This window comes from Felis catus, chromosome A1 (assembly GCF_018350175.1).
Source record: "Felis catus isolate Fca126 chromosome A1, F.catus_Fca126_mat1.0, whole genome shotgun sequence".
Lineage (NCBI taxonomy): Eukaryota > Metazoa > Chordata > Mammalia > Carnivora > Felidae > Felis > Felis catus.
This window is the reverse complement of record NC_058368.1, coordinates 110651668-110677461: the sequence shown is the minus strand read 5'-3', so window position 1 is coordinate 110677461 and position 25794 is coordinate 110651668. Positions and strand designations below refer to the sequence as shown.

The following is a 25794-nucleotide window of genomic DNA, read 5'->3' as shown; positions in this document are numbered from 1 at the left end:
AGCTGTACAATGAGATATGAAAGGGTGCCAAGTATTTATTGAAGGAATAAATGGTTAGGAAAAAGATAAAAAGTAAAACATTACCTATAATTCCACCACCCAGATAGGCAAATGTGAACATCTGTGTTTCCGTTGCCTTTGGGAGAGGGAAGGCGGTTACTTCCTCTTCCAGACCAGTCTATTACCCAGTTGGATCTTCCTTTTAACAATATTTTAGGGGCCTCTGGTTGGCTCAGTGTGTAGACCACGCAACTCTTAATCTCAGGGTTGTGAGTTCGAGCCCCACTTTGGGTGTAGAGATTACTTAAAAAATAAAAATAAAAATAAAGTTTATTTTTGTGAGAGACGGGGTGGGGGTAGGGGTAGGGAGTGGCAGAGAGAAAAGTAGACAGAGGATCCAAAGTGGGCTCTGTGCTGACAGCAGACAGCCAGATGGAGGGCTGGAACTCACGACCTCTGAGATCATGGTTCCCTTGGAAGTCGGAGGCTTAACCGACTGAGCCCCCCAGGAGCCCCCCAAATAAAATCTCTAAACGAACAAACAAAACAAAAACCCCTCAATGTTTTAAAATACTTTCATGAGCTGTAATAGTATCCCATCACGTGGCAGGCAGAGAGAGGCTCACTCTGAACCTCTCTACATCTTTCACTTTACAACCTCGACCCGAAAGGGGCTGGGGCGAGACCTACCCTTCGCTGAAACTCCCACTACCCTTCCTCTTTAACCCGGTTTCCGGAGCGCTCCTCTGGGCTGCGACGTCATCACGTTGGGACGTACGTGCTGTGGGGCCTTACGCAGTGTCTGATGTCATGACGTAGAGCCTAGCAACAACGCAGGCTCCCGGCGGAGTCCGTTATGGCCGCTGCTGTCTTGAGGAGGATGAGGGGAACCGTGCAAGCGAAACTGCGGTACTCGCCCGGCCTCCAGGTCCCGGGAGGGTTGGCGCAGCCGCTCGTCCTGGCGCTCCTGCTTGCGTCCTCCACCTTGTCCAGTGGTAAAGTGGGCGCGGCGGCAGGGCGGTCGCGGGAGGGCCGCGCGGGCGGAGAGACAGGCCCGGCCAGGGAAAGGGCGCTTCCGAGTGTCCTGAGCAGATGGCGATGTCCAGATGGGGCAGGGTCTCTAGGCGCCGAGGAGGGAGGGTAGGCTGTCTGATGGCGTCTGAGGAGGTGGGGTTTCTGAGAGGCCCGAGATGCGGGGTTGAGAGATGTGGGAATCCGGGCAGCAGAGTATGGAGATGGGCGTGAGGGAGGAGTGGTGGTGTTATCTACAGTGTCTTGAAGAATGCGTTGCACAGGGAGTGGCGGTGGTGGGGGGTCTCCAAAATTGCTTGGAGGGAGGAGTTATGAGGGGGCAGAGGGAACAGATGCTGAGGAGATGGCCGTGGTTAGGAGGTGTGGTGTCTAGAGACGTTCCCTAGGTGGGGGGAGGTACCCAGCGGTCTGGCAGGGCCAGGGGAGTGTGGGGCTTTTCCAGAACGGGCGGGTAAGTGGTAAAGATCGAGGTGGGCAGGGGCAGGGACCAGACTGAGCTGATGGAATATTTCGGAGAGCAAAAGTGAAGGGGAAGGCGCTGTCTTAAGGTACTGCTTCATCTCTCAGATCTGGGAGGTTCTGGTGCTTGGTAAAGAGCCAGAATACTGGGGCTTTGGGTTCCTGAGGGGTTTACGAGGAGGAGAGGGAGAATGCAACAAGGGAGATTCTTTGTAAACATGGTTCTCTGTGTCCTGGGTTAGCTGGGCAAGACTGCTTCTTATTTATTTATTTATTTATTTTTCAACGTTTATTTATTTTTTGGGGACAGAGAGAGACAGAGCATGAACGGGGGAGGGGCAGAGAGAGAGGGAGACACAGAATCGGAAACAGGCTCCAGGCTCCAAGCCATCAGCCCAGAGCCCGACGCGGGGCTCGAACTCCCGGGCCGCGAGATCGTGACCTGGCTGAAGTCGGACGCTTAACCGACTGCGCCACCCAGGCGCCCCATCTGCTTCATTTTTAATAGAGTCGTAGGATTTGATTATTTCGTTTAAAACATTTAAAAACTTCTATTTAAAATTAAAAAATGATTTAAAATTAAAAATTTTTTATTTGAAAGTTTTTATTTATTGAGGTATGATTGGCATATTACGTTATGTTAGTCCTAGGTGTACAGCATCATGGTTCAGTATTTGTACACACTGGGAACTGATCACCACCGCAGCTCTACCATTCACCATACAGAGTTACAGATTTTTTTTTCTTGTAATGGGAGCTGTTAAGATTTACTCTTAGCCACTTCCAAATATGCATTACTGTAGTACTGACTGTAGTCACCAAGCTTTATATTACATCGTCATGACTTACTTATTTTGTAACTGGAAGTTTGTACCTTTTGATGCTCCTCATCCATTTCGCCAACCTCCTATCTACTCCCCTCTGGCAACCACCCGTCTCTTCTTTATATCTATGAGTATGGCTTTTTTGTTTGCTTGTTTGTTTTGTTTTGATTTTTTCTGGACTCCACATGTAAGTGAAATCATATGATATTTGTCTTTCTCTGACTTATTTCACTTAGCATAATGCCTTCAAGGTCCATCCATGTTGTCACAAAATTTCATTTTGGGTGTGTGTGGCTGAGTAATATTCTCTTGTATATATATATATATATATATATATATATATACACACCACATATTCTTTATGTGTTCATCTATCCATGGGCATTTAGGTTGTTTCCATATCTTGGCTATGATTGTTTTTAGAGAGAGAGAGAGAGAGAGCATGAGTGGGGCAGAGGGGAAGAGGGAGAGAGAGAATCTTAAGCTGGCTTCATGCTCAGTGTAGAGCTCGATGTGGGACTGTAGCCCATGACCCTGGGATCATGACCTGACTTGAAATCAAGGGTTGGATGCTCATCCGACTGACCCATCCAGGAGTCCCCATATCTTGGCTTTTGTAAATAATGCTGCATGATTAAATATTTCTTTTCTTAGAAATGTTACATTGTGAATGAAGATATTGAAGCCTTTATCAGGAAATAAATCTGTAAACTAGGGCTTGAGACTTCGGGGGAACAAATCTATTAATAAGAATTTGTAATGATTAAGCAATATTTTATTTAGTAATCTCTTTTTTCTTTCAGGCCAAGACACGGTCCTGCTTTTTTCCTTAAATCTTTTTGAGTTTTCAGATGAAAAACATGGTGAATGGGATGGCAATTTTCTTATTTGCCAACAGGGGCTGTCTAGCTACACGTTTCTCTGCTATAGTGCTCTGGTTACTTCCTTAGGTTTCCTCAGCAGCACTGAGGGTGGGGCATCCACTGTCCCAGAAGCATTTGTAAGTCTGTGGGGAAGAACTGAGGTCCGTTTTCCCAAAGCTCTTTAATAATGACTAAAATATAACTAGGATTTCTCTGATCGGTGCAGATATTCCTGTTCCTAAAGTACTTATGTAGCATAATTGTTTTGGTTATTTAATCATTTAAGAAAACAACTAACATTTAAACATTTATATTTCTTACTGAAATGCTAAAGACATACAGCCTGAGGGATATGTAGCTGGTAACTGTAGTTGCAGGAAGAACTTTTCCCTTTAAGAGATGGTTGGAAATCTTGTGGAGAGGGGCAAGTGAGGGGGTAGTTTGCAGTATTAAGGTGTCTTCTTGTCTTTGTTTTTACTTATTAGACCCTCATAAATATTGCTCCAACCATACTGGGACATTTTAGGTAATCTTTTTCTTTTTTATTAAGTCTTTATGTCAATTTAAAATTCATATTATTCCCTGCTGAAAATAATTTAAATGTAAACTAACATATATGCTTCTAAGGGGGAAGCAGCTACATTTTAGTACAGCATAGCATTTGTAAAGGTTTGGGTAGTGTAAGTGTTTTTTGTAAGCATGCCTTGGAGTAGTGTGATTTCAAAGTAATTACTCTTGTAATATGAAACTTATAGTCTAGATAGGAGATGTTGAGTCCCAAACTTCAAATAAGCATAGAAAGTTAGGAAGTTCCTCCATTAGATGTATTTAAACTTGTTCCATATTAGGTTTCTTAAAATTTCAGTTCTCAGGTGTATTCCTGGCAATCTGAAAGGATTTTAAGGTTCTACATTTTTATTTTGACAAAATCTAAAAAAATTAATATAAGCATTATTTTGGATCACTGGATGATCACCTTCTGATTAAGTCTTGCCAGGCCATTAAGACCGTTTTTTAAAGGGACCCATAGAAGAGAATTAAATGTGGAAAGTTATTTTTAAAATGTTTTAATGAGGGAGGTAATATCAAATAGGAAAGGACAGAAATGGAACATTTAGAAGTCTAAAGTACTATATATGATTGTAGAAGCTCAACAATTAAATCCATAAAGTCAGAGTTCTCACTTTGTTCTGCATACCCTTCATTTCTGACTAGATCATATTCTCTGATTTGAAGGAGTGGAGGTCTAGGAGGTTGATCTAATTTGCATCAAATGTTTCAGATGGATTTTTCATTTGTTTTCTGTGTATTACTTCCAAGTTTTTACTCTTTGAACAATACTTACTAATTCTGCTCCTACTTGGTGCTAGGTTTTGGAGTTACAACAACAAATGGGTTAACATTGACGATACCCTTAGAAGAATGAGTGGGTTTTTCCTGGCTGAAACTATGGGAAAGGCTTTTCAGAGGGTGTGATAGGTGCAAAGATCCTACTTGAGAAGTGGTGTAGGGTTTGTGGTGAGAATTGGGTCAAAAGCATATTCTATAAACATTGATTGCTATCTGTTAAGTAGGCAACAGGGATAGAGGAGTTTGGGAGATAAGTAAGAGATAAGATTGAGGCTCCAGATCCTGTAGGATCTTGTAGGCTATTACAAAGACTTGGAATTTCACTTTTGAGAGATGGAGAGCTCTCAGAGGGTTTTAAGCAGAGGAGCAACATCAAAGTTAATCACATTGAACTTATATCACATTCTCAAATGTGATGATGACTCGAGCTGTTGTGTTGAGAGTGGACAGTAGGAGTTAGGGTAGAAGCAGGCAGATTAGTTAGAAGGCTACTGTAACATGCCAGGTAAGATGATAGTGGCTTGGACTAGGCAGTACCAGTTACAAGGTGAAAAGTCTTTAAATTTTAATACACTTTGAAGGTACGGTAACAGATTTGTTGTGGGATATTAAGAACATAATGATTACAGGATTTTTTCTTCAGTAACTAGAAAAAGAATTGCCACTAACTGAAATATGGACTGGAGGTAGAGCAAGTTTTTTTTTTTTTTTTCTTTTTGTGTGGGAAGTAAAATTCATTTCTTAAAACTCTTTATTTTGAAATAATTGTAGATTTACTTGCAATTGTAAGAAATAATACAGATCCTGTATACCCTTTACTCATTTTCCCTAGTGGTTACATCTTAAGAAACTGTAGTACAGTATCATAGTCAGGACACTGACATTGCTAGTCAAGATAAAGAGCATTTCCATCAACCTCTCATGTTGCCCTTTTATAGTCACTCCCATGTCCTTCCTTTCCCTAATCCCTCCTGAAATCCTGGCAACCACTAATCTGTTATTTATTTCTTTAATTTTGTCATTTTGAGAATGTGATATAAATGAAATCATATGGTATATAACTTTTTGGACTTGGCTTTTTTTACCTAGCATAATTCTCTGGAGATTCATCAAGTTGTTTCATGTGTCAATAGTTTTTTTTTTTTTTAATTGCTGAGTAATATTCCATTATCATGTAGCCACACTACACTTTGTTTAACCATTCATCCTTTGAAGGATGTCTAGGTTGTTTCCAGTTTTTGAGTGTTATGATTAATACGAAGTAAACATTGATGTACGGATTTTTTGTATGATCCTAAGATTTCATTTCTTTGGGATAAATGTTCAGGCGTGCAATTGCTGGGTCACGTGGTAGTTAGATACTCAGTTTTTTAAGAAAATGTCAAACTGGGACACCTGGGTGGCTCAGTCGGTTGAGTGTCCGACTTCGGCTCAGGTCATGATCTCACAGCTCGTGAGTTCGAGCCCCATGTTGGGCTCTGTGCTGACAGCTCAGAGCCTGGAGCCTGCTTTGGATTTTGTGTTTCCCTCTCTTTCTGCCCCTCCCTTGCTCATGCTCTGTCTCTGTCTCAAAAATAAATAAAAACATTAAAAAAAAAAAGAAACTGCCAACGTGTTTTCTGGCATAGTTGTCCTATTTTGTGTTACCACCAGCAACATAGAAATGATCTAGCTTCCCTGCATCTTTGCCAATATTTGGTGTTGTCAATACTTTTTATTTTACTGTCATTCTGATAGTTGTGTAGTGATATCTTTATTGTGGTTTTAATTTGTGTTTCCTTAGTGGCTAAACCATTTGAGCCTGGAGATTAATTTTTTGGGAATTTTAAAATTAAGGATTCAGTTTCCTTAATGATAATAGGGGTATTCAAATGATGTATTTCATACTGAGTGAGTTGTAGTAGTTTGTATTTTCAAGACTCTGGTCTTATTTAAACTTTCTCTTTTGGTTAGCTTTTTATGACATAACTGTGGCAGGGGAGGAGGGAATTACTGCACATTATTGTCAGGTAGAGGTGGGAATCTGGAGTCTCCATTTGATCGCTGTTGTCACCCAAAGAGTGGTAGTCTTCTTGTTACTTCTAGACAAGAATGGGAGTTCTGTCTCCACTGATGGCCTGTACTTACATAGTGGTGGGAGTGGCCTCATTACTATTGGGTGATGGTTAAAGTCTTGACTCTCCATTAGGCCTCTTCTGACAACATTATTGTGGAGGGGAAGAGGCACCTTATTACAGCCTGCTGAGGGCGGAAATCTAGGCTTTCTACTTGGCCTTTGTTGGTGTGGATGTGAGCAGAGCCACAGTTTTTTTGTTTTTTGTTTTTTGTTTTTTTGTGGGTGTTTGCCTCGAGTAGAGCAGTCATTGTCTAGAAGTTTTCTTTCTTACGAGGCTGCGTCTCTCCTGATCTTTTAGAGAGAGAGCTTTTTTGGGGGGAGGAGATGGCATGTTTTTATCCATACTCCTTGCCGTTTCCAGGTTGCTGTCTTCTTCAGGTACAAGTCTAGAATATATGAGGTAAAAAGAAAATCCAGGAAAGTCACTACTAGGTTGTTTCTCACATCTTGAGGTCTCTAACCATTCTGCTGTATTCTCTCCACCTTTCAGTCTTCTTAAGCTATTTTACATATAATATCCAGAGTTAGTTTTTTCACTGGAGAAATAGGGAAAAGTTTTCTACTCCATCTTCCTAGAAGCCAAAGTAAGAATTCATTTTGAATATGTTAATTTGAATGTCAGACATCAAGAGGAGATGTCAAGTAGCAGTGGATTTATGAGCCTAGAGTTCTGGTAATTCATGGAAGTTCTCTTCTCATGGCTTCCTTTTTCTCTGAGAAGTTAGGAAGTGATGCCAGTGAAAACGAGGACAACAGAGAAGGTGTTGGGAGAACAGAGGAACTTGTGAATGGTCTCCTAAGGGAGCAAGAGGGTGAATGGACTAGAAAAATATAGTATAATTGCCAGTAGCATTACACATACACTTGAATTTTTGGCATTGAATTTAAAATGAAATAAAAATGGTGACATGGTTTTGTATTTATTTCCAGCCAAGTTCAGCCAGTTGGTGCAACAGGGAGTGGTCACAGAGTTTGATTTTACTTGGGATGTAGCCTTGCCAAGTGAGTGGAACAAAGTGAGCAAGGGGATGGGGATTGGAGGTGTATGTAAGGGATGCATAATGCTGACTATAAAATTGAATCTGGGTAAAGAGGGAGGGCAAAGATATTGGGCACGGGTGGGATGGTGGCCATGAGGGACTGAAAAGATGGTAGAATCAGAGCTGTAGGTCCTGATAGATTCAGGATACCAGGGGATGAATTAGAAGGATAGGTGGTTATGTCAGCAAGTAGGAGGATGCATGAAATTGAGATTATGGAAGAGTTGTGATGATAGTGACCATGGTGTGACAGGTTAAGGTAAGGGGGAGGGCTGGTCATCAGAAGAGGGGGCAAGGATTTGAAATCAAGACAAGAGCACCTGGGTAGCATGAACTCTAGAGCCAGAAGAATAGGAACTGTGACCGGGAGTTGGTGGACAAAGGTTAGTGGGTGAGAGCTGATGATAGGAGAATCAAGGCTGGTGCATTTAGGGAGGGGAAAGGGAGAATAGTCTGGAAGGTTCCCCCGCCCCCACACACCCCATGCCCCACCCCAGAACAGTTTCCCCCCTTTTCCAAACTCAGTGGTACAAGGATGTGGGTGAAAAAAACAGCTATTAATTAAAAGGGCTTCAGGGAAAGTGTATCTTTAAGGGAGAGCCAGGTTTCAGTTATCACAACAAAGTGAAGGATAAAGGAAGGGATTTGCTGATACTTGACTGAATTCTAGAGTGCACAGTGGATGGGTTTCTAGACGTGGAGATGGGTAGGAGGTGGGGAGAATTATAATCACTGCCACCCTTATCAGCTTGTGTCCTTTAGATATACATGATAATTCTATATTAGTATATGTGCTGCCGAAGTGAGCACTATACATGATTATTCTAAAAAGGGGCGCCTGGGTGGCTCAGTCGGTTAAGCGGCCGACTTCGGCTCGGGTCATGATCTTGCGGTCCGTGAGTTCGAGTTCGAGCCCCGCGTCGGGCTCTGTGCTGACAGCTCAGGGCCTGGAGCCCGTTTCGGATTCTGTGTCTCCCTCTCTCTGACCCTCCCCCATTCATGCTCTGTCTCTCTCTGTCTCAAAAATAAATAAACATTAAAAAAAATTTTTTTTAAAAGTGATGTATAGAAAAACGATTTTTTTAAAAAAGTCAAGGTTAGTTCTCTCCCAACTTAAAAAAATTATATTTTAAATCATATTTTCACCAACTTTGGCAGGAAAGTTAAATATACCAGAGAAATAATAATTTGTAAATGTCTGAATCATAACTTATTTGAAGTGACAAATGTAAAAATTATTTTAACAAATTCCTGTTAATAATTTTCTGAATAATGTACTCACTTATAGGCCCTGTTTCTTTCTTCTAATGGAAAGTTTCAAGGAATCAATTGTTGAAAATATTTAAGAGAGTGTTACTAATTTACTAATTTTTTTTACCAATTTATTAAATTATTTTTTCTAAGAGATTCCATTCCGTCCAGTTGACACTAGCTATTTATTTTTTCTATACAAAATAGGTGTCATCTATGATACACAAACCAGAGTGTATTCATGTATTCAGGTATTACATGTTTGAACAGAGTGGTCTGTTAGATTCTTAATTTATGTGCATGCACATGTTTGTGAAAGCCCAGGAATTATTTGGTTTAATTTTACCCCTATAAAATATTTTACTATAATTTGATAGATGTTAAAATAGTATCTGTGTATTTTTAGATCTCACGTGACCATTCTTTTTTTTTTTTAATTTTTTTAACATTTATTTTATTACTGAGAGATAGAGACAGAGTATGAGCATGGGAGGGGCAGAGACAGGAGGAGACACACAATCTGAAATAGGCTCCAGGCTCTGAGCTGTCAGCACAGAGCCTGACGCAGGGCTCTAATTCACAAACCACCAGACGGTGACCTGAGCTGAAGTTGTACACTTAACTGACTGAGCCACCCAGGTGCCACCCCCCTCCCCCATTTTTTTCTTTTTTACAAGTATAATGGATATTCTTGAAGTTCTTCAACAGATATTACATTAGCTTATAAATTAGAGACACTGTTAAATTTCAGCAGGGATTCTTCTAAACTTTTGCTATGTAGAGTTACTTCTCTAAATAATTTAAACTACTTAAGTAAACCACACTGACTGGGTAGGAGTTCAAGGAAATAAGAGCTTGTATGTATTTGGTGTTATTCCCATACCTGGATTGCCTTCCCCAATCGTGAAAAGTCTAGTTCACACTTAGTTTTCAAGTTTCCAATTTCCATTTCTTCCCTTTTAGGAGTTTTCCCTTAGTCCTTCCTAAGAATACTTAAAAAAAAAAAAAAAATTGGGAGAGGAAGTGTTCTGGTTCTAGTATCATTTAGAAATGCTACCTACAGCTTGCGTATAGCTTCTCTTAAATTGGTTGTATTGGAAATATTTAGGCTCACATTCCATATCTGGTTTGTGACCTACTTGAGCTAGGATCAGCCACCGATCTTTCTGTTCTGGGGATGAGGTGCAGTCTAGGCAAGGATTACTGAAGTCCAACCTCTTTGTGAAATGAAAACAGGGGATGCGTAACAACTTTGTGGATTTCACCATTGTGACCTAAAGTCATCCCTCTCTATTCTTTTTCTTTCTGTGACAGGCTGTGTAATGTAGTTGTTACTTTCTGGCTAAAGAGTTATTATCTGATGAATGATTGACTAAGAAGAAATGTGACTGATGGCTGGCTGTTGAGACTTATTAACAAATTCTCAAGAGAAAGAGGGATTTGGCAAAAAAATGCTTAGCAAAAAATTTAGGCAAATATGCTTCTAGCTTGATGGAGATAAAGTTGGAGATTTCAGTTTAATGTTTTTTATTCACCATTTTAGCTGTACCACAGACTGATTTGCTGAGCCAAACTGTACTCCAGCCAGATGTCTCTGCTCCAAATATGAGTGCTTTAACACATGAAAACCAAACCAAACTTTCTGTCTCCCAAATCAGCGCCACTCTCCGTCCCACAACTAGTACAGAGAAAGGTGGAGGGGCATCTGTGGCCCCTCATCCCTCACCTACTACTTCCCTGTCTCAAGAGGAGACAGATAACAATGAAGATCCCAGCATAGAGGAGGAGGATCTTCTTACGCTCAATAGTTCTCCATCTACCGCCAAAGACACTCTGGACAATGGAGACTATGGAGAACCAGACTATGACTGGACCACCAGCCCCAGGGACGATGAGTCCAGTGAAGCTCTGGAAGAAAACAGGAACTACATGGAAATTGAACAGTCAGTGAGATCTTTTAAGACCCCATCCTCAAATATTGAAGAGGAAGATAGCCATTTCTTTTTTCATCTTATTATTTTTGCTTTTTGTATTGCTGTTGTTTACATTACATATCACAACAAAAGGAAGGTAAGTTTGGGGTTTTCATCCCCTCTATTTGCCCTTTATTATCTCCATTGTATTTCTTATGAATATTTTTGATGATTCAGAATTTTTTTCTTTTTTAGTCAAGTTTAAATTGATGGTAAAATATCAAGATGTCTAATCAATATAAATCTCTGGTGTATTTTTATAAATTAGAATGCTTTACCTTGTATGCTTCTGAAAAAGAAGTCAAATTGTTTTTTAATGAACAAATCCAAAGCCCAGTGGTTTTTAAAAAAAAAAAAAATCACTTAGGCCTTAAGTTAGCATTGCTACTTCAGTGGGAATACATGTGGAGAAAGATTGTTAATTTAATACTTTTAATTAAGCATTGAACTTAATGGTATTTTTAATAACTTTTTCCTTGTTATAAAGGTATTACATGTTTATTTTATCATTTTTTAAATATTTGTTTATTGTTGAGAGAGAGAGAGAGAGAGAGAGAGAGAGCAAGTGGGAGATGGGAAGAGAGTGAGGGAGACAGAATCCGAAGCAGGCTCCAGGCTCTGAGCTGTCAGCACAGAGCCCGATGTGGGGCTTGAACCCGTGAACTGTGAGATCATGACTTGAGCCAAAGTCAGAGGCTTAACTGACTGAGCCACCCAGGCACCCCTACATGTTTATTTTGAGTGCCAGTGATACTCTAACCCAGTGTTGAATGTTGGGCCAACAAGTGGGCTCCTGGGCTCCACTGTGATCTACTAACTCATCTCTGCAGATAGAACCCAGGAATCAGTCTTCAGCAAGCACTCTGTACATAAAATTTGAGAAGCACTGTTTAACTTTGTTTACAAGATGAAAAATACAGTCCTTTTGTTGTTATTTTATTTTCCATATTTAGGAAACTAGGAGAGAGGGAGAGTGCACTTGTTATACATATTTTTAGCATATCCTCCACTTTGTTTTTTCCACATCTAATTTATTTTGTTCTTTTCCAGATTTTCCTTCTGGTTCAGAGTAGGAAATGGCGTGATGGTCTTTGTTCCAAAACAGTGGAATATCATCGTCTAGACCAGAATGTTAATGAGGCAATGCCTTCGCTGAAGATTACCAATGATTATATTTTTTAAAGCACTGTGATTTGAGTTTGCTTATTATGTAATTTTATTTGCTTGACTTTTTTATATAATATTGTGCAGATGTTTGCCATAGGCAGTTGGTACTTAAATGAGAGGTGGGTCTCTCTTTATTTTGCCTTGGTGCTTTCGAAATGAAATGTCACAAACAAGGAGTATATAATTTTTTATCTATCTACACATTTAGAGGTAAATTCAATCAGGTGTCCAGAATGTGGAGCTAAGCATTATATTAGTTTTGTTTTAGATTTCTTTATTGTTCTTCTTCTGGAAGTGTTAGTAATACTAGTTTTACAAGATCCCAACCTTGTAACTAAATCCTAACATATCTGGTACTGCTGGCTCCGAGTCTCTTTCTGCCATCCAAATACTGTTTTATAAGCACACATTTTGTGATCCCAAACTGTTAATGTACAAGGATGCGTATAATAGCGCTTGGCATATGAGTAACATTTTTTCTTCCAGGAAAATCGCTTTGGATATTTTTGGATGATTTAAACATAACTTAAGATAATGATAATGCTCAATCTGACCACAGTTTTAGGTAACATATTAGTAAATGTCTCTAGAGATTCTGGCAATAGAGAGACTCTGCAGTTAGATAAAATGTTATAGAGATACCATATTTTGGCTTAAATTACTGAATTAAATTTACAGGTAGAAATTGTGGCAAAATATTAAATACACATACAGTTGCTTTCAGTCAGCAATTGATTGTAGCACGGGTTCCTCCAAGCTTCCAAGCAAGGAGCAGAGTTTAAAATTCTATCAGATTTTTTCATGTTGTCTATTACTTTATAGTAAGTTTGAATAAATTTTAGGGGTCATTATCACTTAAGTAATTCTGTATCTAGGCCTTTCAAATTAAAATTATACCTGAATGAAATTGTTTGTATACATAGAGGGTATATGTGTGCACTGACTTTTTCTCCCCCTGTACTTGTTTTATTTTCTTCTGTTTTGTTTGTCACAGCAACTGGAAATTATTTACTGTAATTTGTTTTACCCTGTCTTTCTATAATAAAGAATTGATCAATATGTACATATGTGATTTGAACCATGGTTGACTTACAAGTGTCACTGCAACTTTGTAGAAAACATAACCCCTAATATATGTTAAACACCCACTCAGAAAGTCCGGGTGAGCCAGTGGGCATGAGCTTTGTGTAAAGATGGAAGAAGCGGGGCAGTCCACCATTTCTTTCAGGTGGACAGTTTACTGTCCTGATAAGGAAGGGCAGCACAATGGAAATATACCTGAACTGTTTTATGGCAGTAATTTTTCATATCTGAAATTGTATTATTTAATATTTTGAATAAGATTTTAAAAATAAATGGCAAAAATATAAATCTATGATTTTATAAGTGTGTTTCATTTTAGTGATGGCATGATGGAGCCCTTCATATGGGTGGTGACAGAGGGGTAGTGCTTTGTTTGGGAGGAAGCTAGCTTGGTTTTGTTCCTTTTAGTAGTAGTACTCTATGAATTCCCCTTAGATTTCTAAATCCTACTTTAGGCCCAATATTCTGCTGAGTAGTGAAGATTATTGAAAATGTGGTAAAGTAGGATTGCAAAGAAAAGTAAAGCAGCTAAATCAGTGTGTACTTTCTGGCATCCTGGCCTTCCTGTTTCCCTGTCGAGGGCTCCCCTATCAGGAGGCTCATCCTCCCTTAGTGGATCTAGCGTTCTTGTGCTCTTCCTCTTAGCACAGTCTCTGCGTTCTAAGCCCCAGTGTGCTGCAGTCAAGTAGTCTTTGATGTTTGGAGCGTCGCATCATACATCGATCAAAAATGCTGCCAGTAGGATGCCTGGCGGGTTCAGCTGGTAGAGCACCCGACTCTTGACCTTAGGGTTGTGAATTTGAGTCCCACGTGAAGATTACTTTAAAAACATAAAAAATCTTAAGAAAAGAAAATGCTGTCCAAGTCTTAGGCACCTGAGCTGCCGGGCTATAAATATGTATATAATTCAGACATACAGGTGTATGTTGCAACTTTTAAGTGAATTTGATCTCCTCTAGGGTTTTGTGTCTTGCTCATTACCTAACAAATGAACATTTTCCATATCATTAATATTCTTTAAAAACCTCTAGTAGCTATATAATTTAGTTAGCTCTTTTCCTGTTTCGATGGTTTCCAATTTTTGATTCAGAAATAATGTGATGAACTTGACTGTATTGGAATCAATTTGTTGGATTGTATGAGGCAAAAGAGGCACAAATAGAACTGGATGGTGCTAACAAGACCCACATTTGAGTCTGAAAGCACCAGAATAGCCTACTTACGTGTGCTGTCTGCTCTCTTCCTTCCACATCACAGTCTGGGCAGACTAGGTGCTCTGCGCCGAATGTTGGAAATAATAGCATAATAGGTTACCCTTTAGCTTCTGTCTCTGTACCTGAAAAGGAATGTTTTGAAATTTGTGAGACAGATGGAAACAAACCAGACATTTTGAATTTGTGCAGGCAGGCATGTTGTAACTGGGATTTTGATTTTTAAAAATTTTATCATTTTTTATTTTATTTTATTTTATTTAAAAAAAATTTTTTAATGTTTATTTATTATTGAGAGAGAGACAGAGCATGAGTGGGGGAGGAACAGAGAGAGAAAGGGAGACACAGAATCCGAAGCAGGCTCCAGGCTCTGAGCTGTCAGCACAGAGCCCGATGCGGGGCTCGAACCCATGAACCGTGAGATCATGACCTGAGCTGAAGTCAGACGCTCAACTGACTGAGCCACCCAGGCGCCCCTTTATCATTTTTTAAATATTTATTTTGAGAGAGAGAGCATGAGTTGGGGAATGTCACAGGGAGGGAGGGAGAGAGATTATCCCAAGCAGGCTCCACACTGTCGGTGCAGAGCCTGACATGGGGCCTGGTTTCACAAACCATGAGCTTGTGGCCTGAACTGAAGTCAAGAGCTGGATGGATGCTTAACCGACTGAGCCACCCGAGGCACCCCAGGGATTTGATTTTAGATGTGATGTCACGTGGGTGAGTGCAGTCTCTTGTAGAAAGTGTGCACAGGTGGCTCTCTCTATAGTTTACCCCAGAATGGAAGCTTGAAAACAGAGGACTGGCTGTTACTCATCTCTGGCTGCATATTCAGCACTGCCTGTCTCCTACTAGGCCCCTGGAAATTGTACAGTGACATCTTTGTGAAATTAGATCAAGAGAAAATCCAGTCGAATCAGGCTCAGCTCTGGTGCATGTAGTTGGCATACAGGCTAATATTGACATCTGGTACCCAGAACTCCGTGCAGTGGGGGAGAACCAAGATGTAGTGTGTCCACTTTGTTGGAACGGCCACATTTCTACTTGGAGCTAAAGTCCACATTAATTGTGTGAGATCTCAGCCCTCCCTGCAAATCCCAGGTTCTGATCAGAGTAGCTGCTGCCCATGGAAGCAAAGGGGATGGAGAAGGTTACTGGGATAGTGCAGTTGCCCACAGTGTCCAGGTCTTTCTCTCTCTCTGGCTGACTTTGCCCTTTGCCCTCTCAACCTGGTCTGCTGGTGCAACAGTTTGCCTCCCTTCTGGGTCCAGTGGTGAGCAGTTCCATCCTTCCCAGCAGAAGTACAAGAGGTTGGAAGGATTCTGAGGGCTAGGTGTCTTCCAAGGGAATGGAAAAGGAGGCTGTCCCGAGGTGTGAAGTCCAGTCTGTGAACAGGATTCTGTTCACCTGTGGGTTTATAGTTACTTTTTTAAAATTTAAATTCAAGTTAGTTAACCAAGAGTGTAGTATTGGTTTCAGGAGTGGAACCCAGGGATTCATCACTTCCATGTAACACCCAGTGCTCATGGTCTCCTGGGTTTTTAATTTCGACGTGAGGAAGTTGCCGGGATAGATTCTGGAAATGGACCTGGGGTCATTTCTGACCTCCACCCCCCATCTCAATAGCCCTGAGGTAGTGACCTGCTGTCTGGATGATGTGTCTCAGGGAGCCTGATTCTGGAGTAGTAGGCAGCACTTCTACCCTGTAAGCTCCAAGTCCACCTTTCTTCCAGCTTCCTCCTAAAGAACCCCAGACCCCTCTGCCACTATTGATGAAGCTCCAGGTTTAAAATTCCTGCTCCTTAGGTAGCGTTTCTCCACCTGACACCCTAATATCTTTGCTTTAAAACCCTATGCTTCTTTTTCTCACAGCCCCCAAGCTGCTTCATTTCTCTGCTGGGTGATGACGGCATGTTCTGGGAATCCTTTACTTCCTGCATATTCTTCTCATAGGGTCCTTTGTGCTTTTGTGCCAGGCTGCCCTTTGGCATATGGGTTGGACAGCACTCCCATGTGGGACCCTTCTAAAGGGTCTATCCCTGGTGGGCCCTGGAATCAGACTGGTCTGGGTTGAATTAACAGTCTGGGCCTGACCTCTCTGCTGTGTCCTCCCTATTTTGTAGCCTCGAGGGAGACGCCAAACACATTTCTTGATACATTTGGATGTGAGAAACGGTGTGGGGTCTTGAGGGCTAAGTGGAATGCCCTAGGCTTTGCTGGGGCTAAGATGTCCTGGCCCATGTTGCACCTACCTGCCTTTCTAGGAGGACCTGGGGAGAAATGGAAGAAGGGAAAGAGGAGTGTAGGATGAGGTCAAGTCTAGATGACCTTGGTCTGAGCTCTTTGTGTTTATATCAACCTCCTACCTTGTAAAATAGACAGTTGAGTAGCTCACAGGTTTGTCAGGAAGAGAAAATGGATTTATGTTTGAGAAAGGACTTTGTGTAGAGGGAGGAGTTTCCAACATGTCAACCCCAAAAGAGCCAGTTCAAGGCTTGGGCCCATCAAGGAACAAGAGCTTGATGGAGCTGCTCAGGAGTTGCCCACAGTCCTGGGACTGCCTTCCCAGCTCCCTTGAGGAATGCAGCTTATCAGAGCTGGGTATACCCCAAATCATCCAGGCATGTTCAGTTTGCTAGGTGACATTTGGTGCTTCCTTGGAGTCTCCCAACCCCATTCCCTGTTCCCTATCCTCATCCTTTTCCTGAATCAAGGCCAAAGGGTCCTTCTCACCATGCTCTGGCTGTTCCCAAGAACTTTTGCTTAGAGGCAGTGGGACCCAGGACCCCGGAGAGAACTACTCTTAGGCCACTTAGTATGCCTGCTAAGGGGGCGTGATCCTCCCCCGGGGGAGCAAGGACAGAGGCAGGGCTTGGGTGCCAAGGTTTGCTGTCAGGCGTCCACATAATGCCATTACCAGAGCATTGTGTTAAAAGCAAAATACCTGGGCTCTTCTCATGGGGTCCCTGTGCTGCCCCCTGGGGATGGCAGTAGGTCTAGACAGACACCGTCTCTATACCCATGGTGCTCACTGTCAGAGAAGAGAAGAATTAAGAAATTGCAGTAAAGTATTACACACCCAAAACTGGATTTCACTTGTGTTTCTTCACTTTAGACTTAGCACTGTAATAGCAGCCTGGTGGGCCAGGCACTCTTCGTTCTGTGTGTGCACACCAGCCCAATAAGGTACTTACTGTTATTACCCCCATTTCACAGATAAGGAAACAGAAGCCTACAGAGTTAAGTGACTTGCCTGAGGTCCTGTAGCTGATAAGGGAGAGCTGGGATTTGAATTTAGATAAAGTCACACTCCAGACTCCTTGTTCTTTATCACTAATTTGCCTGTTGTTAGAGAAAAACAGACAGCTACAGAGAAGTAAGAAGAAAAAGTATCCAGAGTTTCTGTCCCCTTAGGCCCTAAACATTTAGGTGTATTCTCTTTTTCTTTCATTTAAAATTGCTTTTATTATGAATATAACAGAATATACCACAGGAAAATGCATCAGGCAGATGTGCAGCTTAACCAATTATTACAAAGCAAATGCTTGTGTAGCTAATCGCCCAGACAGAGAAATAAACCTTTGCCAGCTCCCACGCTCCCTTCCTCATAACTATCCTTTTCCTGTCCCCATAGGGAACTATTATTTTGACCTTTGTGGCAATCACTACCTTGCTTTTCTTTTTGGATTCATCACCTAAGTACATATGCCTTAACACCATAATTTAGGCAGTTTTGGATTTTTATATAATTGGAATCCCATAGCATACATTGTATATATTCTTTTGGACTGATTTCTTTCATCCTGTGTTCTGATGGTGAGATTGATCATGTTAGTTCATTCATTTTCATTGCTGCATGGTATTCTATTGTGAAGTATACTGCAATATATTTTTCTAGTCTACTGTCGATGGATGGTTGAGTTATTTCCACTTTCAGACTGTTACAGATGACACCGTTAGCCATGTTCTTGTACATATATGTGTCTTTTGTTGCTTGCAGCAGTGTGTGCATTTCTGATGGGGATATACCTAGGAGTTGACTTGCTGAATGCACATTTTCAACATGAACAGCTAATGCCAAACAATTTTCTCGAGTGATTGAACCAATTTATACTCCTCCTAGCAGTGCGTGAGGCTTCCTGTTGCTCTACATCCTTGCTAGCACTTGGCGTTGTTAGTGTCCTTAATTTAAACTATTCTGTGGATATGTGTAGTGGTATCGCATTGTGGTTTGACTTTGGATTTTTCTAATGATTAGTCTTATTAATATTTTTTTCATGTGTTTATTGGAATGTTCTTTTTTTTTTTTTTAATGTTCATTTTTGAGAGCAGGCTCCAGGCTCCAAGCTGTCAGCACAGAGCCCGACGCGGGGCTCGAACTCACGGACCGTGAGATCATGACCTGAGCCGAAGTCGGATGCTTAACCGACTGAGCCACCCAGGTGCCCCAACTTTGGATTTTTCTAACGATTAGTCTTATTAATAATTTTTTCATGTGTTTATTGGAATGTTCTTTTTTTTTTTTTTTTTTTAATGTTCATTTTTGAGAGCAGGCTCCAGGCTCCAAGCTGTCAGCACAGAGCCCGACGCGGGGCTCGAACTCACAAACGGTGAGATCATGACCTGAGCCGAAGTTGGACACTTAACCAACTGAGTCACTCAGGTGCCCCTGGAACGTTCTGTTTTATGAAGTGCTTATTCAAGTCTCTTCTTCTTCATTAAAAAAAAAATGTTTATTTATTTTGAGGGAGGGAGAGAGGGAGGGAGAGCTCGAGAGTGGGCAGTGGGACAGAGAGAAAGAGAGAGAGAGAGAGAGAGAGAGAAAGAGAAGCACAAGCAGGCTCTGTACTGTCAGCGTAGAGCCTGACACGGGGCTTCATCTCAAGAACCATGAGATCAAGACCTGAGCCAAAATCAAGAGTCGGGCGCCTAAGCGACTGAGCTACCCAGGCACCCCTCTTGCTTATTTTTCTATTGGAGTATCCATCTTTTTTCCTGTTTTGTGGGAGTTCTCTATTCTGGACATGAGCCCTTAGTTGGTTATTCAAATCCATTTTCTTACTCTATGTCTGGCTTGCCTTGGCAGTCTCTTAAGGGTGTCTTTTGATGAACAGAAGTTCTTGAAGTTTTTTGAGGAAATTATAGCTGTTTTATTTGTATACTTTACATACATAAATTCACAGATTTTAAATGTTCAGTTTAATCGTTTGGCGATTGTGTATATATGAGTAACTGCCACCCCAAGTAACATATACGGTATTTCCATCACCCCAGAAAGTGCTCTAGTGCCTCTTTCCATACCCTTCTTTATTACCCATTTAATAGAGCTAACCACATTCTGATTTTGATCACCACAGAATGGTTCTGCTTGTTCTAGAATTTCATATAGGTGGAAAAGAAGTATGCATTGTCTTGTGTCTGACTTCTTTTGGGCAACATGATGCTTTTTTTGTATCTTGAGATCCACCCCTATTGTGGCATTATCAGCAGTCCATTGCTTTTTATTGCTGAGTAGTATTTGTGGAATGACTAGGTCACAATTTGTTCATTCACTCTCTTACTGATGGACATTTGTATTGTTTCTAGATATATACTCATATATCTGTATCTGGATTTAATATATATTCTACAGATATTAAATATATGAATGATGTATTTTAATAACTTACTGATACTTAATAATTAATATATTAAATATACAATGTAAATATATATAATGCTAAACTTTAAATGTTGAGATAATTGTAGATTAATATGCATGTAAGAAGTAATATAGAGATCCTGTGTTTCCTTTACCTAATTTCCCTTGATAACATTGTTTTTTTGAGAGAGAGAGAGAGAGAGAGAGAGAGTGAGCATGAATGTGAGCCAAGCTCATATTCTGTGTATCCTTTACTCAATTTCCCTCGATAACATTTATTTATTTATTTATTTATTTATTTATTTATTTATTTATTTATTTATTGTTTTGAGAGAAAGCACAAGTGTGAGCCAAGCACAGCATGGAGCCCAACACAGGGCTCAATTTCACGACCGTGGAATCATGACCTGAGCCTAAATCAAGAGTCAGATGGTCAACTGACCGAGCCTCCCAGGCACCCCTGTAGTAATATCTTATTATGGTTTTAATTAGTATTTACTTAATAGATAATAATGTTGAACACCTTTTCATGTACTTGTCATCTGTATATCCTTTTAGGTGAAATGCCTACATTCTATACAGTCTTTTGCCTATATTATAATTGGATTATTTACTTTTTGCTCTCATTTTTTTGACAAACTTTTTAACTATGGCAAAATAGAAAATTTATCATTTTAGCCATTAAGGATACAATTCAGTGGCATTAATTACATTCACCCTGTTGTGCAACCATCACCACTAATTGTTTCCCAAACTTTTTCATCATCCCAACAGAAACTCTGCCATCATTAAGCGATAACTGCTCCCCACTACCCCTGATTATCTCTAATCTACTTTATGTCTCAATGAGTTTGCCTACTTAGATATTTCACAAACGGAACCATACAATATTTATTCTTTCGTGTCTAGCTTATTTCACTTAGCATAATGTTTTCATGTTGTAGCATGTGTCAGAACTTCATTCTTATTTATAGATGAGTAATATTCCACTGTATGTATATACCACGTTTTGTGTACCCATTCATTTGTTGGCGGACACTTAGCTTGATATCACCTTACAGCTCTTTTGAATATTGCTGCAATTAACATTGGCGTACAAATATCTATTTGGGTCCTTGTTTTCAGTTCTTTTCGGTATATACCTAGGAGTGAAATTGCTGTGTCATATGGTAATGTTATATTTAGCATTTTGAAGAACTGCCAAACTACCATAACAGCTGCCCCATTTTTCCACAGCCAGTGTATGAGGGTTCCAACTCCACATCTTTGTGAACATTTGTTTTGTTGGTTTGTTTATTTATTTATTTTGGTGTTACATAGTTTTATTTTAAAATGATTTGTCCAGAGTTAAATTTGAAACTTTTAAAAACATTGAATAAAAAATGTTAGTTCCCACCCCCCTCCTGGATTTAGGGGTAGAATGTGTATCAGAGGAATGAATTTTTGAATTTAGTCATTTATTTTATTTTTCTGATAAGGATGATCTTAACAGAATAAAAGAGATTTAGCAGACATATTGACAATCATATCTATCTATCTATTTGTATTTATATTGTATACATATTGTGCGTGTCTTAATATATTTAGTTCAGCTAGTTTATTCCTAATAAATACAAAGCCATGGGTTTGACTCAGGTAAACGTGTTACTTTTTGTTTGTGGTTATTTAGAAAGAGTATTTAAATTTTTTTTTATTTTTCAACGTTTATTTTTTATTTTTGGGACAGAGAGAGACAGAGCATGAACGGGGGAGGGGCAGAGAGAGAGAGGGAGACACAGAATCGGAAACAGGCTCCAGGCTCTGAGCCATCAGCCCAGAGCCCAACGCGGGGCTCGAACTCACGGACCGCGAGATCGTGACCTGGCTGAAGTTGGACGCTTAACCGACTGTGCCACCCAGGCGCCCCTAGAAAGAGTATTTAAAAAAAAAAAGACTCTGCTGTCACAATTAGGGAAAAAGAAAAAAATATACAAAAACCTCAAATGAGTCAAATAGCGCGTTTTATAAATAGAGATGCTTGTTTTATTTATAGTAAAGCTATGGAGTGATAGAATATCCATTCAATTGATACCTATTAATGTATGATAGAAGCAACTTTTATGAATAAAAGAATAAAAAGTAATTTTGTCATGGCAAAGTAATAAGAGGAATTTTCAGATCTTTACAGTTTAGTAAACAGAATAGGTATCAACCATCTGGGTATGGGGCATTCCACATACACGCATACTGTGTCCAGTGGTTACAAGGTCATCTCTGTGCCCACAATAAATGAGCCAATTTTGCCATTTAAACTTGGCATATGGTCTCAGAGGTGTTGATTATTCAAAATACCTGTTTGCCCCAAGTCTATTGAGCTTAAAAACTACATTTTAATAGTCGTAAGTAAGTAACTAAGTAAATAAAGTTGCTTTAAATTTTTATTTAAATTCTAGTTAGTTAACATGTAGTGTAATCTTGGCTTCAGGAGTAGAATTTTGTGATTCATCACTTACATATAATACCCACTGCTCGTCATAATAAGTGTCCTCCTTAATACTCATCACCCTTTTAGCCCACCCCCAACCACCCTCCATCACCCCTCAGTTTGTTCTCTATAGTGAAGAGTCTCTTATGGTTTACTTCCCTGTCTCTTTTTTCCTTCTGCTATGTTCATCTGTTTTGTTTCTTAAATTCCACATATGAGTGAAATCATATGGTATTTGTCTTTCTCTGACTTATTTCACTTAGCATAATGTACTCTAGCTCCATCTATGTCTTTGCAAATGGCAAGATTTCATTCTTTTTAATGGAAGAGTAATATTCCAGTGTGGATATATACCATATCTTCTTTATCCATTCATCAGTTGATGGACATTTAGGCTCTTTCCATAGTTTGGCTATTATTGATAGTGCTGCTATAAACATCGGGGTGCATGTATCCCTTTGAGTCTGTGTTTTTGTATGTAAATACCAAGTAGTACAATTACTAGGTAGTAGGGTAGTTCTATTTTTAACTGTTTTTTTTTTTTTTTTGAGAGAGAGAGGGCACAAATGAGCCAGGGGCAAAAAGAGAGAGGGAATCCCATGAGGGGCAGAGGGGTGGGAGGAGGGGAGTGGTGGGGGGAGAGAGAGAGAGAGAAAGAGAGAGAGAAGTGGGGCTCATCTAAAGTGGGGCTTGTGCTCACCTGAAGTGGGGCTTATGCTCATCCAAGGCAGGGCTCAAGCTCACCCAATGCAGGACTCGAACTCACCAGCTGTGAGATCATGACCTGAGCTGAAGTCAGATGCTTAACCGACTGAGCCATCCAGGTGCTCTCTATTTTTAACTTTTTGAGAAACCTCCATACTGTTTTGCAGAGTGGCTGCACCAGTTTGTATTACCACCAAAAGTGCAAGAGAATTCCCCTTTCTCTGCATCTTCACCATCTGTTTTTTCCTGTATTGTTAATTTTAGCCATTATGACAGGTATGAGGTGATATCCCATTGTGGTTTTGATTTGTATTTCCTTGATGATGAGTGATGTTGGGCATATTTTCATATGTCTGTTAGCCATCTGGATGTCTTCTTTGGAAAGATGTCTATTCATGTCTTCTGCCCATTTCTTTACTGGATGATTTTTTTTTTTTTTTTTTTGGTGTTTGAAGAATTCTTTGTAAATTTTGGGTACTAACCCTTTATCAGATATGTCATCTGCAAATATCTTCTCCCAAACCATAAGCTGTGTTTTAATTTTTTTGTTTATTTCCTTCACTGTGCAGAAGGTTTTTATCTTGATGAAGTCCCAGTAGTTGATTTTTGCTTTTGTTTCTCTTGCCTCCAGCAATGTGTGTAGTAAGAAGTTGCTCCTGCAGAGGCCAAAGAGGTTGATGCCTGTGTTCTCCTCTAGGATTTTGATGGTTTCCTGTCTCAAATTAAGTCTTTCATCCATTTGGAATTTATTTTTGTATATGGTATAAGAAAGTGGTCCAGTTTCATTCTTCATGTTGCCATCCAGTTTTCCCAGCGCCATTTGTTGAAGAGACGGTCTTTTTCCATTGGATATTCTTTCCTGCTTTGTCCAAGATGAGTTGGCCATACAGTTGTGGGTCCATTTCTGGGTTTTCTATTCTGTTCCATTGATCTATGTGTCTTTTTTTTGTGCCAGTACCATACTATCTTGATGACTATAGCTTTGCAATATAGCTTGAAGTCTGGAATCATGGTGCCTCCAGCTTTGCTTTTCTTTTTCAAGATTGCTTTGGCTATTTAGGGTCTTTTATTTGTTCAAGCTCTGTGAAGAATGTTGGTGGTGTTTTGAGAAGGATTGCATTAAATGTGTAGATTGCTTTGGGTAGTATAGACATTTTGACAATGTTTGTTCTTACAATCTATGAGCATGGAATGCTTTTCCATTTCTTTGTGTCCTCGTCAATTTCTTTCATAAGTGTTCTATAGTTTTCAGAGTTCAGATCTTTTTTTTAAAAGTCTATTTATTTATTTTGAGAGAAACAGAGACAGCACAAGTAGGGGAGAGATTGAGAATCCCAAACAGAATCCAAGCTGCCAGCACAGAGGCGGATGCGGGGCTCAAAACCATGGGATCATGACCTGAGCCTAAACCAAGAGTCGGACACTTAACCGGCTGAGCCATCTAGGCACCCCCAGAGTACAGATCTTTTATCTCATTGGTTAGGTTTATTCCTAGGTATCTTACTGGTTTTGGTGCAGTTGTACATGGGACTGATTCCTTGATTTCCTTTTCTGCTGCTTTGTCACTGGTATATAGAAATGCAACAGATTTCTGTACATTGATTTTATATCCTGAAACTGCTGAATTCATGTATTAGTTCTGGGAATTTTTTGGTGGAGTCTTTCAGGGCTTCTACATAGAGTATTATGTCATCTGTAAATAGTGAAAGTTTGACTTCTTCCTTGCCAATTTGAATGCCTTTGATTTCTTTTTGTTGTCTGATTGCTGAGGCTAAGGCTTCCAGGACTATGTTAAATAACAATGGTTAGACTGGACATCCTGTCTTGTTCCTGACCGTAGATGAAAATCTCTCAGTTTTTCCCCATTGAGGATGATATTAGCTGTGGGTCTTTCGTTTACGGCCTTTATGATGTTGAGGTCTGTTTCATTTATCCCGCTTTGTTGAAGGTTTTTTTTTTTTTTTTTTTTTTTTTTTTTTTTTTTAAATCTAGAATGGCTGCTGTATTTTTCTGCCTCTGTTGAGAGGATCATCTGGTTCTTATCCTTTCTTCTATTAATATGATATATCACATTGATTGATTTGTGAATATTGAACCACCCCTGCAGCCCAGCAATAAATCCCACTTGATTGTGGTGAATGATTCTTTTAATATACTGTTGGATTCAATGTATTAGTATCTTGTTGAGGATATTTGCATCCATGTTCATTAGGAATATTGGCCAGTAATTCTCCTTTATAGTGGGTTCTTTGTTTGGTTTTCGAATCAAGGTAATGTGGGCCTTGTAGAATGAGCTTGGGAGTTTTCCTTTGATTTTTATTTTTTGGAACAGTTTGAAAAGAATAGGTATTAACTCTTCTTTAAATGTCTGGTAGAATTCTCCTGGGAAGCCACCTGCCCTGGACTTTGGTTTGTTGGGAGATTTTTGATTACCAATTCAATTTCTTTCCTGCTTATGGGTCTGTTCAAATTTTCTATTTCTGCCGGCTTTAGTTATGGTAGTTTGTATGTTTCTAGAAATTTGTCCATTTCTTCCAGATTGCTCAATTTGTTGGCATATGATTTTTCATAATATTCTCTTATAATTGTGTTTCTGTGGTGTTGGTTGTGATCTC

The 25794-nt window shown here is 39.9% G+C and overlaps 1 protein-coding gene across 2 annotated transcripts; it reads left to right on the top strand.

Annotated features, from left to right (window-relative positions):
- The first annotated feature begins 800 nt into the window (after positions 1-800).
- Positions 801-13450, top strand: CA1H5orf15 (chromosome A1 C5orf15 homolog). 2 transcript variants are annotated; one of them, XM_023255148.2, is made up of 4 exons: positions 801-995; positions 7575-7646; positions 10479-11005; positions 11959-13450. In XM_023255148.2, the coding sequence occupies exons 1-4, from the start codon at positions 857-859 to the stop codon at positions 12088-12090; spliced, it is 870 nt and encodes a 289-aa protein (XP_023110916.2). In that variant the 5' UTR covers positions 801-856; the 3' UTR covers positions 12091-13450. The 2 variants fall into 2 exon arrangements, with proteins under 2 accessions (XP_023110916.2, XP_003980813.2); XM_003980764.5 differs by lacking the exon at positions 7575-7646 and having other exon boundaries at positions 806-995.
- The last annotated feature ends 12344 nt before the right edge of the window (positions 13451-25794 follow it).

Bases quoted from the DNA above. Each gene is read 5' to 3' on its own strand.
- CA1H5orf15 (XM_023255148.2), top strand. From the start codon at position 857: ATGGCCGCTGCTGTCTTGAGGAGGATGAGGGGAACCGTGCAAGCGAAA. The intron at 996-7,574 runs GTAAAGTGGGCG...ATTTATTTCCAG, and splicing joins GTCCTCCACCTTGTCCAGTG to CCAAGTTCAGCCAGTTGGTG. The intron at 7,647-10,478 runs GTGAGTGGAACA...TCACCATTTTAG, and splicing joins TTGGGATGTAGCCTTGCCAA to CTGTACCACAGACTGATTTG.